We start from the raw sequence: 20,329 nt of genomic DNA, 5'->3' as shown, positions 1-20,329 counted from the left end.
CCTGCTGTGATGTCTACATGTGTGTAGAGGACTGTTGGTGGCTACCGTCTGCTCTGCCACAGGCTTATTTTCGTCTGCTGATAGTTCAGGTCACCGAGAAAAGAGGAAATGCAGCCTGTGGTTTCTTTCTGAGGTCTTCTGTTTAGCAGATGTCTTCTTTTATGTTATCAGCTAACAGCAGATAGTTAACAAGGAATTAAGACACATGTAGCAGTGATAATTATTGCTGTTATTGTAGTACAAACATATAAAAATGTGCCTTGCATACAAAAGTCAAACTGCAGTTCCCACTGTGGTATCTAAGTGTACATGCCGCTGTGTGAAAACGGGTAAAAGTGGAGCCATTGTGGTTATCACATACTAAAGAGAAACAATGCTTGTGTGCATCAAGAGAAACTGTGAAAGGTGGTTTCTCATGCTGAAGAGCAGCTGCCTTTATGAGGGTCTGTATGTACATGTTGTAGCTGTTCATCCATCCACCCATCCACTCTCTTACAATTATCCTTGTCAGAGTTGTGTGGGTTCTTTCTCTGTAGATGTGTGAATTATATAAAATTAGCCATATTTCTATCTTGCTGATGCGATTTTCTTCCTATTGAAACTCCAAACAGGCCAGTTTCTCTTCCCATATTAATAACTTATACGACATAACTCTAAAGTATAATCAGTGGTTTGTAATCTGTCATGATTGCAGAGTTTAGGACACATATAGGCACATGGAGACAGGCAGAGTAAACCAAAGGCAAACTGTTATTACAACTGGAGAAAAGTCCTTAAAGCAAAGTCCAACAGAAAAATCCACAGTATCCAGAACCGGTTGGAAACTCACAGAGGAGGTTAACAGACACTGAGACAAGGACTGACGGGACAACATGACATATACACAAGGATAATCAGGGGAAGCAGGCACTGTTGGATAACAAGATGCAGGCTGAAGATAATCAGAAAACTAGACAGGAGAGGAAGTAAACTAAAAACAAGACAGTAGAGAAAAGTAATTATCAAAATAAAGCAGGAAATGAGAATGCTCGTAACAAATTACCTAAAAACACAGGCTCTTTGATAAGTTGTCTATTGTGTGTAGATGCAACACTGGTTCATCCCTTTATTCACAGATCGGTGTTAAATGGCTTAAAAAGTTGTGGGCAGTCCTGTGAAAATGGTCAGATACAAGGAACAGACAGAAAATGAGGGAAAATCAGAATCAGAACACTTTATTAATCCTTGAGGAAATTATGTGGTTTCAGTTGTTACATGACAGTAAGAACAGTTACTCACTAAACTAAAGTAAAATTTATGACAAAGTTAAAAAAATATAAGAAATTGGGTTTGTATTCATAACATTGCAGCAAACTTTGGTTGTGATGTTTCCAGAAAATGTTTGACAGAATGAAGCAGGAAGGCTGTGTTTGCACAACTGAAGTTTAAGGAAAAAGCACCAAACTGAGAACAAACTGGTTATCACCATCGTTTTGTAGCTGATGAAGTTTTGGATCTGAATGAGAAACTGACCCACACCATGTGCTCATGTGGAAGAGACTTGTTAGTCAGCAGCTGTCCCCACCCTGAAACATACAGAACATCCTTGTCATTAAACATGATGCTGCATTCAGTAAGACCTGAAACCACAGTGACTGACACCATTAATGTGTCCACAGAGTGTTTACTGCTGTATTACATCAGCTGAACATCAGGGTTGTTTTCTCATAGCTTCAATACAATCAGACTTCAACGAGAGGCTTCACCACCACCAGCCATTGTTTGGTTGAAGTGAGTTTGTATTATTGTTTGGTATGAAGTTGAACGGTTCACTTCACAATAAAGACAAATGATTGGTGGAAAACCTTGTGTGAATATTTCTCTGTGGTATAACTGAAATGATGACATAGTAGCTGCAGGCTCATCTGCACCATATCTGCACTTAAAAATAACAATGATCTCAGTTTTTCCATCAGCCTGCAGAAATAAAATGAGGAAGAACAGTTGAATATGTGCAGCCCACCAGATGACATCATGCTTTAGCCCTGATAGCTGACAGCACAGGCAGATTATAAGGATATAAAACTGACAGAATACAGAGCAACAAGGCAGAAAGCTGGAATGAAAGCTTCTTTTTACTGTAAATAACACTTGATAGTGTATGAAATTTGATTTAAAAAAAACTAACACATTAAATTTGGTCGTTAATACAATATTTTATAGCAGTACTTTGCAGATTTCCTTTGTATGGAATCAGTTATTGTGGTAAAATGTGTATAAATAAAGAAAAACACTTTAGGAGTATTTATTATGATAGAGTTAGATATACAGTGTTTACCAGTAAGTCATGATATCGGGCTTCTGTTTTAGAGCTTCTACAACAAATTTGCTAATTAATTTATTTGTTTTCAATAAATAATTAAACATTTTAGTAAAATTGTAAACAAGGGCCATCTGTTATTAATCTTTACACTTAATTCAGTCACTGCAGTATTTGATGCTTGATGTGGTATTCGACACTATATTGAATACTTTGGACAGAGAGCCAGAAGAATACACTATACAGCTGAGATAAGTATGAAAATACCATAATTGATTTATGTGATTATGTGATTAAGTTTTGTGTATTTGCTGAGATAATCCATCCCACCTCACAGGTGTGGCATGTCAAGGTCTTGATTAGACAGCATGAATATTGCACAGGTGTGCCTTAGACTGTCCACAATAAAAGGCCACTCTGAAATATGCGGTTTGATCACAACGATGACATTGTTGTGACCAACACGAGGATATCAGATCGTGCATTTGATAGTAATGGGTCCTTTGTGTATGTAAAAAATGTTTCAGATCTTTAAGTTGAGCTCATGAAAAATGGGAGCAAAAACAAGTTGCGTTCATATTTTTGTTCAGTGTAAGTTATACAACAAGGGATTCCAATTTTCACAATTTCCAATTCAGAATTAGCGTTGCACCTTCAGATTTGGGAGAAGCCAAAGAGTAAAACACACTACCCGCCTTTATCTCATCATTTACCAGATATTTTTGGTCTTTTTTTAGTTTAGGAAATTATAAAAATCACATATATGGTCCATATGAGTGACATACCAAGTAAAGCTGAAACCTGACCAGAACTTTGTTTTGTTGGGATTTGGTTTATTGGTTTGTTTGTTTATTTTGCACTTTGAAATGTAACATGGCGCTGCTGAGACAGCATGAGCTAACTTAGCACACCACACAAGCCTGCCCCGCCTGTAGCAGCTGTGTGTGTGTTTTCCAAGCTTAAAGCTCTTTTTTGTAACAGTTATACATAGGGATGGTACGGCACCGGTTCTGACAAACGGTAGTAACCAGACCGAAAAGCAGCGCACATTTCGGTGCTTTATTTCGGTGCTTTTTTTTCCTGAGATGTCACACACTTTGGATTCCAGCCAATCATTTTACCTTTCCGAGTAGGTGGGCCCAGGTACGTACGTTCTTTTAGAGCAGAGCTACAGATTAAAAATGCCCAAAGCGAAGCGGTCAAAGTCTGACTGTACTTCACAGCAAAAGATGCAAACTCAGCAGCCTGTAGCAAGTGCTTTAAGGTGATACTGTGCAAAGGAGGTAACTCCTCGAATCTGATGAAACACCTGGCGACGCATAGCATTTTGTTAAAGCTGAGAAATGCAACGTATTTGATAGCTTGCTGAAAGACCTCACACCAAGCACATCTACTGCGGGAGTTACTGTTATCGGACCAATTTTGTGTTCTTGATTCTTTAAGAACCGGTTCGAGCACCGTTTAAGCACCGGCACCATTTCAAAAGTACCGGTTTGGTACTGGTATCGGATAAAACCTAAACGATACCCATCCCTAGTTATACAACACACTGCCTACACATTTGAGTTTACAGAGACTAGAGTGCTTCTGCAGTGATTGTCGTATTAATCCTGTTAGCTCTGCTGTGTTTGTGTGGAGTTTTCCACTACAGAGATATGGCCTTAGTTTTTCGTTTTTTTGTTTTTTTGATTAAAGGATATTAGCTATCGCTCACCGTTTGTCTGCAGGCTTTATTAAATGGAAAATTCATTCACAAATAACTTTAGATATGGCTGCATGGATTTTGTTTGTATTCCGTATGATTCCGACTGGAATGTGAAATGTGAGACACGCAGATTGTGATGCATTTGTGGTGTTTTTAGAATAAATGATGTGAATAAATAGAGGTAAAGAAACTCGGAAAGAGAGGAAAACACACTACCTGTCATCCATCTCATCATTTACCTGTTTTTTCAGGACCAGCTATAATCTGCTCTCTACAGACCTTTAACTAGCCGCGTGTTTCATATGTCAATATTTTTGTAAATAGCAGACACACACACACACACACATGCATGTACTATGTTGCATTGAGTTTTCTAGACACATGTTGTTATCACAGTGTTTCATCTTTATTGGCCATCTCTTTGTTTTTTGTATTGTTTTTAAATATTGAGTGAGATTATCAAGCTGTCTTCAGATGAGTGTTAGTGTTTTTCTTTGATATGCCATCAAATCATAAACTTTACCTTGAATACAAATGTTCTCATTTTACTTGAATTTGTGAGTCACACACGTCTTTAGAAGAACTACACAGTGAGTCACTTCCTGTGTTTGGGGTCACAACCAAACTTAAAAGTAGAATGTCAGCACATCATGAGAACATTCACACATCTGTGCTGAGCTTAAAGAAACACTGTGACTGTAGAACTGCCTGATGGTTTTTGAGCTAAGAGTGTGGAGGATGAACTTCAACAAAGTTCCTCCAATAAACAATATAAGGATTACAACAGATTCATAATGATGGAGAAGATCTGTGGTCAAATAAGAATAAAAAAGGACGTCTGGAGGTACAGAACAACTTTTACAACCACAAGTCAGAACTCTGCTCCAATCTGGTCAATCTATGACACCATGAATAATGATGAATACACCAAAACACTTGCTGAAACGATGACTCTCAGTCTGCAGAAGAAGAAAACTCCAGCAGGATCCACAGGAAACAACAACAAAGACAAAACTATGACCTGCAACGTGTGTCGCTAAGCAACAGAGCACCTTTGTATATCACAGAGAAAGGTAGGAACACAAAACAGGAAAGAAACTTAAATGTTTGCAGTGGACAGGAAATGTGAACACGTCACACGACTGCTGTGGTCAAAGCTACAGGAGCTGTTTGAGGTTGGTGTAAAAGGAAGGAAGCACAGAGAGGCGATAGAAGAAGGAGCTGAATATAAACTCTGGTCTTATCTACATTAAGTGCAGCTTCTCTTTATTAAGGCAAAGTCGAAATCTTTGAGATTAGATGCAGATCAGCGTGCAGGCCTGGACGTGAGGATGGGGCACTCTTTGCTCTGTTTGCTGGGGTTATTCTGTGAGTACAATACACACCTTTACTGTTTGAATGGCAGTGATGAAGGAAAATGTTTCTCACTGGTGACAATTACAGTGTATCACTGCTTTAACCTGTTTACCTGACAGCTTCAACACGGCAGACTAGTTTTTTTTTTTCATGTTTCCAGCCGGTTTCACAGCTAATAGAAACATAAATTTGATGATAACTGTGCCATGTGAAGATTTAAAAAGCCTCAGTTTATATATTTATTGTGATTTTGTCAGTTGTATAATGTCTGATGATGTTTCATTCATTATTTTAGTGCTCAGTACAGTCAGACATGGAAACACTGAAGGTGAGAAACTGTTTTTTCTTCCATTTATTTATATTTAGCATCTCCTGTGTTGCTCTAAATGACGTCCTCTGTGTTATATTTTGTATCATAAACCAAACATTTCATTGATTTATTGGTTAAAATGTTAATATAACCATGTTAAGTGTGTGAGCACTCAAACACACACCCACGATACAAACTGTATATTTACTGAAGAGCTGTGGCTTCATACATGTGGATTTTCTTTTCATGTTTATCTGATCTGAAAATATCAACAGTGTGTGTAGTGCAGATTATCTCACTGAGTTATGTTGTTGGATTGTATGCTGGATTATATAGCTTTTTTTTGATTACCTTATGAAGCTGTAAATATGATAATTATCAAAAGCTCCACACAGATGACAAATTAAAGGAAAAACCAACATGAACATGGTAACCAAATGCTGCTCTGAGCTCAGCATAGAGTTTGTTACCTTCATCCCTCATTTGGTGTTTTGATTAGAAGCTGTTTAACACGTCACTCCAAAGTCTCTGCAGATGTTCAGTGTGTCGAATTGTGTGGCTGCAAAAGATGATTCACATGATTTAAGTTTGCTTCAAACATTCAGAGCAACAATTTTATTCTTTTGATCTTTTTCTAAATTACAGAACTTGGAGTGAAGGCCACTCTGACAGCAGACAGATTAACTATACCAGCAGGGGGCAGTGTGACACTGACCTGTGATGTGAAGTACTCTGCTGACTTTGAATATGACTGGTTCAGAGAACCCAGTTTAAACTCTAACCAGAAGATCGCAGTAGCTGGTGAATCAAAGAGAGAACTGGTGACCTCTAAAGGCGGCACCTACGCCTGCAGAGGACGTATAAAAGGGACAAATTTACTCACAGTAGAAAGTGATCCAGTCACCATTCAGGAAACTGGTGAGTTTAAAAATGTCATAAGAAATAAAACAACATGGATTCCCCAAAGTTTGGAGATCAGAGGGGGATAATATTATGACAAAAACTTATGTTACAAAGTGATTCATGACCCCAACCTGCCAAGTTATTTATGATAATATAAAATGTTGTAAAGTTAATAAATAATAAACAATAATGGGGTTATAATATTTGATAATACTGTTTTTTATTTTTTAATGTTAATATGTTAATCAGTCAGAAATTAAATGTGTGGCTCAGTCGTTCATAAACGTGTTTTGTGATTTGGCCCCTGATGCTCCAGTTGTCACGGTTCAGCATTTTGAGTCTCGTGTGTTTTGGTATTTTATAATATGTTTTATGTTCTGAGTCCTTTGCTGTTCTGATTATTGCAGTTATTATTATTATTACCCCAGGATCAGTTATGGCTGTTATGGTTTTAGTTCTTAGGTTTTGTTTTATGTGTTCATGTTGTGTTTACTCTGTGCCTTTCTGTCCCACGTTTCAGGTCTCTATGTTCTGTCTCAGTCTCTGTTAAGTTTACATGTCTAGAGTTCAGTCGGTGTGTTTCCTGTTTTATTTTGAAGGTCTGCGTCTCATGTCAGTGTTTCTAGTTTTGTTTCCCTTGTCTCGTCCTGCCTAATAGACCCTGTGCACGAGAAAATGATAACTTCCTGCTTTGAGACCGGATGTGAGGTTGTAAATTTCTGGTAGCTTTACTTTGCGGTCAATCGCTACTGTGAAGATATCCTCCAAAATCATGTCCAAAACACAAAAACTGAAAGATCGCGTTAAGTTATAAAGAGCAGAAGGTGGGAACACTCACCACTGTGTGTCATAAAAAAATCTAATGATCAATTTTGACGTTTAAAGAGTTTAGATCAATCAGTTGTTTACATCACTCAAAAGAAGCAGAACTGCATCACTGCAGCAGAAGACACATCGTCCACATTCAGAAGCACATCTCTGTATAGTGACTGGTCTCATGATTTAAACAGGCAAATGTTCAGCATTCAAACTACAGGTGAAGAATAGTCAAACCAGATGTTTCCCTGTTATGTCAGATCAGCTAGTCAAGTACACACCTACACAGCATGTTAACAAACCGTGAAAAAAGCCACACAAAAAATGAATGATTGCTGGTAACGGTTTCTATACATTAGTATATATGAAGGGTATGTTGTGACTTACCTTCAAAATTACAGTGGTCCTTCGCTATGACGCGGTTCACCTTTCAACTCGCTGTTTAGCAGATTTGTTAGTGCAAGTTTGCATGCTTATTTTTTTACGTCACATTGTGTCCTGCGTCCTGATCGCTGCAGACGATCTCCTCTGTGCCGTCTCTCCTGCACAGTACACAATCGCTGCATCGATGGCTAGCAGTGTGACTCTGAAGTGCAGTCACACTGCTTTTTCCCCAACAAACACAACAATGTCGACGAAACGTTTACCACCATCAAAAAAATAAAATTGGCTACTTGATTTCACCTATCGCTGGTTATTTTTAGAACATAACACCCGCGATTAACGAGGGACCGCTGTTTACAAATACTGAGAAATATAGAATTTAAATCCTTTCTCTGTTCTGCTCTGAGGCGCGGGGGAAAAATATCGACAGGTCTATGAACAGCATCTACAAACATATTCCGTAAATGCCCAAGACATCTCGAGAAATGTAAATCTCACCTCGATTCATCAATTTGGTTGACTTGTTTTGGAAAAAGCGGCAGTAAACAAGGGGCGAATATAACACCGGAAATGAAGCGCCCTACAGGAGTTTCCCCACCGGAAGTAGCATATGCTAATGTGCACATAGTCTATTACTCCCAGCTGTGCTCTCCTTCTGTGTCTCATTCCCTTCATTATACTGCAGCTCTGTTACCATGTTGAGACAGAAATCAGAGAAAATTTGAAATGTCTTAAACTGAGAGGAAAAAAAAAAACAATATAAAGAAAATATTTGTGTAGATTTTGTTTTGTTGGAATTTGAGTCACTTGAAGAAATCTTTTAAAATTTAGGATATTTTACATTTACATTGTATCAGGTGTATATTTTCTTACCTGATTTTTCATACCAGCATATAGACCCAGGGCCATATCCATTTACCCAGAGTCACTAACTGAAAATCTTCAGATCTGTTTTAGGTATGATTGATTGTTTTTATGCAATTTTAATGAATCATCTGCATATTTATATAATTTTCCTCCTTTTTCATAACATCAGATAAACCCAGGGCCACACTGACAGCAGGAACTACAATCATACCAGTAGGGGGCAGTGTGACACTGACCTGCTCTGTGCAGAGCTCTGATGGATGGAAATATGAGTGGTTCAGACGAACCCAAACAACCTCTGAAGGTAAAATCAGAGATCAACAAAACAGAGATATCAGAGTATCTCAAGGAGGAATCTACCGCTGCAGAGGAACAAGAGGAAACCCAGTTTACTACACTGATATAAGTGATGATGTCACCATTGAGATAACCTGTGAGTTCAGTCATTTAGTTTGAAATATACATTCACTCATGATTATCAAACATACAATGTAAAGTTTTCTGTGTTGATTTCATGTTTCTGTTTGTATCTCAACTGTTAATATGTGTAAACAGTTTCCAATAAAGTTGTTGTAAAACAACAACCCAACTGGCCTCAGATATTCAGAGGTGAGACGATCACTCTGACATGTGAGGTGCAGGAAGGAGGTGAAACCACTGAGTGGTGGTATGGATGGAGAGGACCCAGCACACCCACACAGTGGACACACAATAATGATGTGACATTCAGAGTTTCTGAGTCCAGCAGTGGAGACTACATGTGTAAGAGTCGACGCAGAGATGACTCATATTCTTCAACAGAGTGGAGTGAAGCCTTCACATTGTCAGCATCAAGTAAGTCATGTTTGTTGTGTGATCTCCATTTGACAAATGTCATAATGGTCAGCACAGGATGAATTCAATGGTCTACAAAGCATGTTACATTGTTAGTCAGACAAAGAGCTGCAGCTGATAGTAGCCTCATTGTAGACAGTTTGTCACCACTTTGTGTCACGAACTTTCAGCTGGTATAGAGACGCCAATGCTGACCTGCTGCTCCATCACCTGAGGACAATACTGACAGAAATAAACAGAGATAATAATAATAATAATAATAATAATAATAATAATAATAATAATAATAATAGTAGTAGTAGTAGTTTACAACAAATAACAATAAATCTACAGTTTGTATTTTTTTTAAGTCATTCTGGCCTGTCCTCTCATAAAACGCTGCCATTTGTTAAAATAAAACACACACATGACTGTGTTTAATACAAAAAGCAATGATGACCAATTAGATTTAGAGCTCAATTGAAAACATTTATGGTTGGAGCCACACCAGCTTCACTCCAAAAAAGACACCAGAGCAAAGCAGCAGATGGAGGAGAATCGAGGGAGGGAAGTTAAAAATATAACATAAACATAAAAATATTGTTACTGTTACTATGACTACCATAATCTCCACCACTAGTCACCTCCAGCAGGAGGATATTGAGATTGAGCCCTTTAAAGTCACTCACAGAACCTGAAGATGGTCCAGTTCAGTGTGTGTGTGTGTGTGAATGTAGAATCACATAAGTGATGGATATGTTTGATTTACTGATATTATTAATGATGTGATTTTTGATATTTGATGTTAGTTACTGTCTCTGACTGTATCAGTGAAGACCTCCCTGCTTTATCACTGTAACCAGTAGCATTTATTCATAATGTGTGTTCAAATATTCAGAAATAGTATAAAATACAGAGTATCTTTAATTAATTTTGTTATGGAAACTTTTTTCATGCTGTGAAATTTGAAACTTTAACCAGGACTGCTGTATTTTACCTGTTACTTTGCTCACAAATGCTGTAATCGATCATTACTACATGTATGTGTTTTAATGTATAATAACAGCAACAGCAGATAAAAATATAGTTTTAAAAAGGAAAAGAAACATTTAAACCTTCACAAAAGGTGACTTCTTTCTATTATACAGTATAAAACAAACACCAAACATTTCCCTCTTAACACATCATTGTGTTTCCTTCAGCAGTGAACTCCATTAGTTTACATTCAGTGTAACTTCTTCAGGCCAGAAAATGGACAAATAGTTTTACTATTCTTACTTTGTGATGTAAGAGTTACTGCAGCTCTGGCTTCATGTTGACATAGACACAATTCAGCAACAGAAAATCAAACTGTCTTAAAGTGCAGAGAAAAAAGTTTGTTCTTTCATCTGGGGAGTTTTTAAAGTTTAAATGTATTTTCTTGTATTTTTAGTCAAGAGGATGAAAAATGTACATGTTTCCTTTTTCATAACAGCATATATACCCAGGGCCACACTGACAGCAGGAACAACAATCATACCAGTAGGGGGCAGTGTGACACTGACCTGCTCTGTGCAGAGCTCTGATGGATGGAAATATGAGTGGTTCAGACGAACCCAAAGAACCTATGAAGTTCAAATCAGAGATCAACAAAACAGAGATATCAGAGTATCTCAAGGAGGAATCTACAGCTGCAGAGGAACAAGAGGAAACCCAGATTACTACACTGATATAAGTGATGATGTCACCATTGAGATAACCTGTGAGTTCAGTCATTTAGTTTGAAATATACATTCACTCATGATTATCAAACATACAATGTAAAGTTTTCTGTGTTGATTTCATGTTTCTGTTTGTATCTCAACTGTTAATATGTGTAAACAGTTTCCAATAAAGTTGTTGTAAAACAACAACCCAACTGGCCTCAGATATTCAGAGGTGAGACGATCACTCTGACATGTGAGGTGCAGGAAGGAGGTGAAACCACTGAGTGGGAGTATGAATGGAGAGGACCCAGGACACCCACACAGTGGACACACAATAATGATGTGACATTCAGAGTTTCTGAGTCCAGCAGTGGAGACTACATGTGTAAGAGTCGACGCAGAGATGACTCATATTCTTCAACAGAGTGGAGTGAAGCCTTCACATTGTCAGCATCAAGTAAGTCATGTTTGTTGTGTGATCTCCATTTGACAAATGTCATAATGGTCAGCACAGGATGAATTCAATGGTCTACAAAGCATGTTACATTGTTAGTCAGACAAAGAGCTGCAGCTGATAGTAGCCTCATTGTAGACAGTTTGTCACCACTTTGTGTCATGAACCTTCAGCTGGTATAGAGACGCCAATGCTGACCTGCTGCTCCATCACCTGAGGACAATAATGACATAAATAAACAGGATGAAAATATAGTATAGTATCTGCAGGTTATGTACAACCGGCAGATAGAGGAAGTGGATGACATCCAGAAGTCCTGCCAGTGGCTGGACAAAGCTGGACTGAAACACAACACAGAGGCACTAATCAGGGCAGCACAGGCACAAACTCTGAACACAAGATCCATAGAGGCTGGGGTCTGCCACATCAGGCAAGACCCCAGGGGCAGGCTGTGTAAAGATGCCCCTGAGAGAATCCAGCACATAACAGCGGGGTCCAAGATGCTAGCAGGCAGGGGGCACACATGGAACGCCATAACCAAGTGGCCAGCATAGTGTACAGAAACATCTGTGCCGAGTATGGCCTGGAAGCTCTGAGGCCAAAATGGGAGACCTCCCGTAGGGTGATCAAGAATGACCAAGCTAAGATCCTGTGGGACTTCCAGTTACAGCTGCACAAAATGGTGATGCCTAACCAACCGGACACAGGGGTGGTACATAAGTGGAAGAAGACGGCTTTAGTAATAGACGTAGTGATACCGAATGACAGCAACATCAGGAAAAAGGAACACAAGAAGATGGAGAAGTAACAAGGGCTCAGAGAAGACCTTGAGAATATGTGGAGGGTGAAAGTAACAGGGGTCCCAGAGGTAATCGGAGCGCTAGGTGCAGTGATCCCAAGCTAGGCAAGTGGCTCCAGCAGATCCCAGGAACCAACATCCAAGATCTCTGTCCAGACGAGTGCAGTCCTACGAACAGGAAAGATACTGTGCAAGACCCTCAAGCTCCCAGGCCTCTGGCAGAGGACCTGACCTTGAAAGAAGACCGCCCACAGAGGGCGAGGAGGAAATTATATGATATAGGCAGGTAATAAATCAGAGGGAATTTGATTTTGTAACACAGTCTAATATGTCTGATTTGCTGATTACTCATTTATACAAAACTACTCAGTGAATATTTAAAGTGTGATCAGTGTTGTAAGAAATTTCTTCCTGAGACAAGTGACAATCTATTCTACTTTTTCCTGTAAATTAATTGCAGATAAACCCAGGGCCACACTGACAGCAGGAACAACAATCATACCAGTAGGGGGCAGTGTGACACTGACCTGCTCTGTGCAGAGCTCTGATGGATGGAAATATGAGTGGTTCAGACGAACCCAAACAACCTCTGAAGGTAAAATCAGAGATCAACAAAACAGAGATATCAGAGTATCTGAAGGAGGAATCTACAGCTGCATAGGAACAAGAGGAAACCCAGATTACTACACTGATATAAGTGATGATGTCACCATTGAGAAAACCAGTGAGTTCAGTAATTTAGTTTGAAATATACATTCACTCATGATTATCAAACATACAATGTGAAGTTTTCTGTGTTGATTTCATGTTTCTGTTTGTATCTCAACTGTTAATATGTGTGAACAGTTTCCAATAAAGTTGTTGTAAAACAACAACCCAACTGGCCTCAGATATTCAGAGGTGAGACGATCACTCTGACATGTGAGGTGCAGGAAGGAGGTGAAACCACTGAGTGGGAGTATGAATGGAGAGGACCCAGGACACCCACACAGTGGACACACAATAATGATGTGACATTCAGAGTTTCTGAGTCCAGCAGTGGAGACTACATGTGTAAGAGTCGACGCAGAGATGACTCATATTCTTCAACAGAGTGGAGTGAAGCCTTCACATTGTCAGCATCAAGTAAGTCATGTTTGTTGTGTGATCTCCATTTGACAAATGTCATAATGGTCAGCACAGGATGAATTCAATGGTCTACAAAGCATGTTACATTGTTAGTCAGACAAAGAGCTGCAGCTGATAGTAGCCTCATTGTAGACAGTTTGTCACCACTTTGTGTCACGAACTTTCAGCTGGTATAGAGACGCCAATGCTGACCTGCTGCTCCATCACCTGAGGACAATAATGATATAAACAGGATAAATAAATAATATATTCAAACAAATAACAATTGATCTACAATTTCTATAAAAAGAATAAAAGTAATTCTGAACTATCATCTGATCAAATAAATAAACACACACAGACATACCACCAAAAATAGTGGTACTGTTTCTATGATTAACAGTCTCATAACTCTGAGTCACTGCCACTCACCTTTAGCAGGAGGCTGATTGAGATTGATCCCTTTAAACTCCCAGGTCCTAAAGACGGACCAGCTTATTAATCAATCTTCAAGTACTTTTTAAATACAGCAAAGAAAATATAAAACTTTCACAGCTTTGATCAAAACGATTGTACAATTTGTATCTCTTCAAGATCACCAAGATTTGTTGATGTTCACCATTTACATCTAGTTATTTAAACGGTTTTGATTCAGTCACATGCAGCACACAGGACTGACAGCGCACAATCTGCTTTGAGGTAGCAGCCAAGAAAGATGTAGTTTGTGTCTATGAACAGTGAACATCCGTATGTACACGATTCAGTCATTGACTTTTGTTCTTTTTCTAAACTGAACTGCAGATAAACCAAAGGCCAAACTGAGAGCTGATAACACAACTGTTCCAGTAGGGGGCAGTGTGACCCTGACCTGCTCTGTGAACCCATCATCATCATCTGGATGGAAATACTACTGGTACAGAGATAATACCACAGTGGATGTTGTCCCCACATCAAATGGACAAATCAATGTCTCACAGGAAGGACTCTACAGGTGCAGAGGAGGAAGAGGAAACCCAGTTTACTACACAGAGGACAGCCAAGAAATTCAGATTAACACAACTGGTGAGTTTGGATTCAGCAACAATATTGAATAGATTGATGATTGAGGATTACTATGAAGGTCAAACAGCATTATATCTCATGGTAACCTCTTTGGCATTGTAAAAATGTTCTTATTGGAAATGGTTGAATATGAGTAGTCATGTAAAATGTGGAGTCTAGAGAATCAGTGTCAGGAATGTGATCCAAGGAGGGGAGACTAGGTGGGATTGTCAATGTGAAACAATCATTTTCAGCAAATCTCCAAATCAACATAAATTCACAATTAGTTCTGTAACAATTCTACAAGTAAGACTGCAAGTAGTGCAGAACAAGAGTCACAACATGAAACCACAGAGCAGAGTCATGCTGACAGTTTCTGACAGGAAACAGAAAATCTCAATGTAAACATCAGCTTTTGTTTCTTTATATTAAGATTTGACTCTTTGACATATTTATATAGTAAAAGTTTGTAAAGCAGATTTACTGAAGTCAACATTTAAGAGGAAATTTAAGAGACTTGTGTTTATGTGTTCATTGTGTGGAGTCAAGTCATTTAAACACAGCAGGAGTTGACTCAAAGTGGTTTCAAGTCAAGGAAAATCGATGAACTGGATTTATTATAAAATTATCTTATAAAATATCAAATATAATTAAACTTTATTATTTGTTGTCACTATCTTTGGCAGAATTTTCATCTCCTGTGTGGTTGATTGTTGGACTGGTTTGTGGAGTCTCTCTCATTATTATTCTCCTGCTCTTGTTGTATCTCTGCAGACAGTCCAAGTGTAAGAGCCTCTTCTTTCATGCTGTATTACAGAGTTTATTTACTGCATACACTTTAATTATTCACACATATACATGTTTTCTGATCTCATGACACAAAATATCAGTGGAACAATTTATACATGACAAACATGTGTAATAACATTTGTCTCTTTCACAGGTTCCTGCTTCACCAGGTTGGTAAAATACTTTTTATTATTATTTTAAACAAACATCAGTTACTTTTGAGTTTATTGTGTTTATTTCCTGTTTCAGGTCGATCCAGTCTGAGAGTCACAGTCCGGGCTCCTCCACAAATCATGGAGTCAACCAGGATGAAACTCATGAATACAACTCTGTTCATCCTGGTCAGCACTTAAACCGATCTTTATTATCATTATTAATATTGACTTTTCATTCAGTCTCCATTAACAGGAACATTTCTTAGGTTCAGTTTGTGCTCAGCAGCTTTTCAAAGAATATTTATCAAAATCCAGTTGGACAAACATCCAAATAACCAACTGACTACATGCACAAAAGATCAGAAACAAACAGGATTTTACAACCTGATTGTATCTTTAACTCGACTGAAGGAATCCACAAATGTTATTGTTTCATATCAGAACAACACAAACAGTAACACCATGATGGGTTCATGCTCTGAAAATATCTGACAGTCCTGGATTTGACTTAAACACAACTAATAAAAATCTTTCTTTGACTGATGACATTAAAATGAAACTCTGACTCTGGTTTCTTTTCATTTTCATGAAGGTGATGCTAACCTCTATGAATCCATCACACCAGTGGAAGACACTGGAACTGGTACAGTTCATATTTAGAAAAGCTCAGAGCAGCTAGAGATGCAAGAAGCTTCTGATTTAAGCAGACAAACTGCATTTGATGTGTTTACAAACATTTTTACATTTCAGGTACAGATGAACCGCGAGACGTCACATACTCTCTTATTACACTTCAAAACCTTAGAAAGAAGAGTGAGTACACAAAACACACAGTGTAGAAAAAAGCCTGGAAAGTTTTTACAATATTTAAAATGTTTTCATTATTTTCATTAATCTGATCATCTTCACAGAGAAGCATCATAAAGCAGAGCAGAGTGCTGTTTACTCTGAGGTGAAGACGGGAGCTGCAGGTACAGTCACAACAGTCTCATTCAGTGTTTGTACTTGAACGTGTCATCACATCGTTATATTGCAGGTAATTATAGGTCAACATGGAGTTTAGTTATTCACTGACCAAGCTTAGCTACTACATACGACCACTACACATCAGCAGACTGAATCTTATACACATCGAGGGCCGTTCAGAGTTTAGTGTAAGTTTGTCTGCTTCATATACAGAATGATATTGTTATTGTACAGTATGGTATTGTCCATCTATATGTCCCCCAACTAAATAGTTTCTCTCATGTTTTTTACTCTGTAATGTTCTTGTCATCATATCTGTGCTGAACAAATGTGTGCTGAGCTCTGACGTCTCTTTTAGAGGACAGTCTGATGTATGCTGAGGTCAAACAGCCCAAAAAAGAAAAAGCCAAGAAAAACAAAGGTGAGCAAAGTCTGCCATCATCTCCACTGAATATTGTTCAACATGTTTATCTGCTCTTACAATGTAAATCTGTTTATTTTAATATTTATATTTATGTATTCACACTTTGTCAGCTATTTAAAATCTTCTCTTTTATCTTTGCATCAGTGGAGACATCCAGTTTCCTCCTGGTTAATGATATTATTGTTCTCAATGATCTTCTCTTCATTCACAGGAACATCAAGTCCTGCAGCTGATGCAGCAGTTTATTCTGAAGTCACATCAGGAAGCTCTCTCAGTAATTCTGCTGCCATGCAGGCTGATTTATTCTTCACATTATTAAATGTCTTCAGCTCATAATATCTTTACATGTTGGAAATCACTTTGTCTCTTTGTGCTTGTCTTACAGGTCAGTGAGGAGAGCTGTAGCAGCAAAGCCAAGAAGAAGCTTTTTATGAAGCCACTCTTGCTCCTCTGCTGCCCAAATATCAGACATGCTCAGCTTTATGTGCAGTTACAATATTACATCATAATATCATATAATTCAGTATAAACCAAATGGAGGTGTATTCATATTCAATATTCATGCTCTTTATCTTCTGTTACTTTTACAAAAAAAATTGTAATAAACCTTGACTGTATCTAACATGTTCCAACAGCAGTGAGAAATATGTGATGTTTAGTATCTGACAGCACAATTTACAGTCAGTGTTTGCAGTGTAAATACTGATATGGGCACCAACAAATACTTTAACTGTGTTTGTTTACATTATATAAATACGAATTATATCATAGGCAGTGAATACATTTGAATGTATTTCATGTATATTTTTGTGTTTCTGATCATTTTTTTGCATCTTTTAGTTAGAAGGTAGAAATAAAATCTTTTTACATTTGAACATTTTATGTTTATTTTTGATTTTTGTTTCCTGTATGAAATTATCCACAAACTAATCAGATCATCTCTCTATGTGCTGATAGTTAAATGAAAAGATAACTTGTACATGGGCTAAATCTCATATGACAGATTGCATGGAGACAGAACATCACAGAGAATTAAAGCTCTGCATCAATCACGGTCAGCACGACTCAGAGAAGTAGCAGTATTATAATTCATTAATACGACACAAACATCAGAGCTAAAAATCCAGACAGGTTCAACCAAGAACAAGACAGAAACAAAACATCTGTCTGACCCTGCAGAGCCTGATTGTTTAGTCACAGTGAGGAGGAGGCACAGGTCAGTCAGGTGTAAACTTAACCAGCTGGGTTGAGCCTGGTTGGCATTTTTCTGCAAAATCAGCATGACGGTGATAAACAGTGCTGATCATATCCTCTAATACAGGGTGACCATAATTTGATTTCCAAAAAAGAGGACACTTGCGCCAGTCATGAAGAACCTTTATAATACTGTTTACATGAAGAAAACATATTTAAACAATAACATCTCTGTGCAGTTAATGAATGGTGAAATAAAAAATGTCATATAGTCTTTTACAAGTCAACAAGTGGTCACCGTACTCTAATAGCTCAGCTGTGCTGTAGATGGGTTTCCCTCTTCACTATCAATCATGTCTTTGTCCTATAAAGTGGGAGAGCAACTACAGCTACACTGGTGACTTTTCATTTTGTCCTGTTACCATTTGTAACTAATTTGTTGACTTTATGTCATTTTAGTTTCTAATAAAATGTCATGCAGTCCTGTGTTCCCTGATTTAATTAAATCTGTGAATTAGGATGCAGAAGCAGAAAGTTTAGAGGTTTTATTGCAGGGTTAATAAATGGTGGTGTGAGAGAAATTCTGCACAGACTCTGAGTCTGAAAGACGAACAGTGTTTGGAGTCTGCTGTTACCATCACAGCTGTGTAGGTGGCAGTAATACAACTTTATGCTGGTTCTCAGCTACTAATGAAAAAGAAGTGAGCTTCTTACAGCTCTTCATAACTTACTGTTATTATTGTATTTTTATTTTATCTGATCAGCAATAATTCAGGTCGTTAAAGTGTTTGAAATGTTATTAGTGTTATTGCTCATTATTATTACTGTGATTAGTGTAATGGCTTTAGGACCCAGGGGATCAAACAGAGGGTATAAAAAAGGAAGTAGCAGCAGGTGCTCTTCTTCTTCTTCTCTCCTTTGTTCTGGTGTGAGGCTGTGGACTGTGGTGTTTTTGGGATGCTGCAAAGTTTTGGAGTGTGAACAGAGTGTGCTGAGGAGATCGTGTCACCATATAAGTGAGCATACTGCCCTTTAGCAGAGATTCAAGGTATAGACTGAATGTTTTTAAGTTATCTTTCTTTAAGCCTTTAAAATAGATTAATTTAAATTAATCTTTAAATTACCAGTTAAAATATTATCCTACAGGATCGAGGCCTCAGTGCTCCTGTGTTTTTGATTATTATATTAGTGTATTTTTGTTTTTTTGATCAGCAATAATTCAGTTTATTATGTGTTTGAAATAAATTGAATGACTGAATCACAGCTGAAAGTGTTTTTTGTTCTTGTTGTTTTATGCATTTACTCTGAGTGTGTGATTATTGTGCTGCTGTTACAGTCTTTCTGTTTTACTTCTCAGCACTGCCATCATGTGTCTGAATACACAGCGTACAGTCAAACTCAACAACCTCAGTTAAAGATTTGATAACATTTAAAGCTGTTGAGCACCAGTGCAGGTTATTTTTGACCTGTGTTTGTGTTTTTGAATAAATCTCTTGAAGTTTTTGCAAGTGGAAAATGTTGTATATTTCTGACGGATGTAAAACTTTTAAAACACTGAAAGAAATTTTAAATAAATTCAGATCTGCAAAGAAATGCATTGATTATGTTTTATTCAAGAATCAATATCAAACAGTATCACAAGATCAAACTGCAAAGAATAACATCTTTACTCTTCTGAGCAGCTTACATGTGTGTGAAAGACTGTTGGTGGTCACCATCTTTTCTGCCACAGGCTTATTTTTATCCACTAACAGGCCTCATGGTTTCTGGTTGGGTCACCATGAACAGAGGAAATGCAGCCTGTGGTTTCAGCCTCAAGTCTTCAGTGTAGCTGATGTTTAGTTTTATGTTATCAGCTCACAGCAAAGAGTTAACAAGGAGCACAGACAAAGAGCACAGTGGAAATTTCACTTTGACCTCTGTGTGCATGACACATGTTTACATGATGTGCCTGTACTGGAATAACAGTACTGATCATCAAATATTCAGTTATCTTTATAAAATAGTGCCTCTTCTTCATCATTTTTCATTAATCAATGTAATAAATCCGTAAATCAAACAATCATTTGCACCAAAGTTAATTTATTCAAAGCTAATAATTGAAAACAAAATGAAATTTCTTCATATTTTTGTTCATTTTTTGCACTTTAAGAAAAGTTTTTTCTTTAACGTGTGAATATTTCTGTAACTGTTGGTGACCTCATAGCTGCAGGCTTATCTGCACCATCTCTGCACTTAAACATTACAGTGACTTCATTATTT

General features: G+C 37.8%; 1 protein-coding gene and 1 long non-coding RNA gene across 2 annotated transcripts; both read left to right on the top strand.

Moving 5' to 3' along the window:
* The first annotated feature begins 5,268 nt into the window (after nt 1-5,268).
* On the top strand, nt 5,269-6,560 carry LOC147335436 (uncharacterized). The gene is made up of 3 exons (XR_015126745.1): nt 5,269-5,372; nt 5,656-5,688; nt 6,316-6,560. It is a non-coding gene; the product is annotated as an uncharacterized LOC147335436 (long non-coding RNA).
* A 2,242-nt stretch (nt 6,561-8,802) lies between these two features.
* On the top strand, nt 8,803-19,647 carry LOC147335435 (Fc receptor-like protein 5; the record flags this gene model as incomplete). Its single annotated transcript, XM_086286073.1, has 15 exons — nt 8,803-9,073; nt 9,196-9,474; nt 10,928-11,194; nt 11,317-11,595; nt 12,852-13,115; nt 13,238-13,516; nt 14,300-14,560; nt 15,226-15,324; nt 15,483-15,498; nt 15,578-15,669; nt 16,076-16,126; nt 16,234-16,296; nt 16,395-16,454; nt 16,808-16,870; nt 17,085-19,647. Coding segments are annotated over 15 exons (2,469 nt in total), but the record flags the coding sequence as incomplete, so codon positions are not given.
* Between the last annotated feature and the right edge of the window lie 682 nt (nt 19,648-20,329).

This window comes from Aulonocara sp. 'chitande type north' Nkhata Bay, linkage group LG3 (assembly GCF_057382095.1).
Source record: "Aulonocara sp. 'chitande type north' Nkhata Bay isolate Kocher_YH1m ecotype deep benthic linkage group LG3, A_spYH_male_GT1.1, whole genome shotgun sequence".
In the NCBI taxonomy this organism is placed as follows: Eukaryota; Metazoa; Chordata; class Actinopteri; order Cichliformes; family Cichlidae; genus Aulonocara; species Aulonocara sp. 'chitande type north' Nkhata Bay.
The sequence above is the reverse complement of the archived record's forward strand: the minus strand, read 5'-3'. Positions and strand labels throughout refer to the sequence as shown.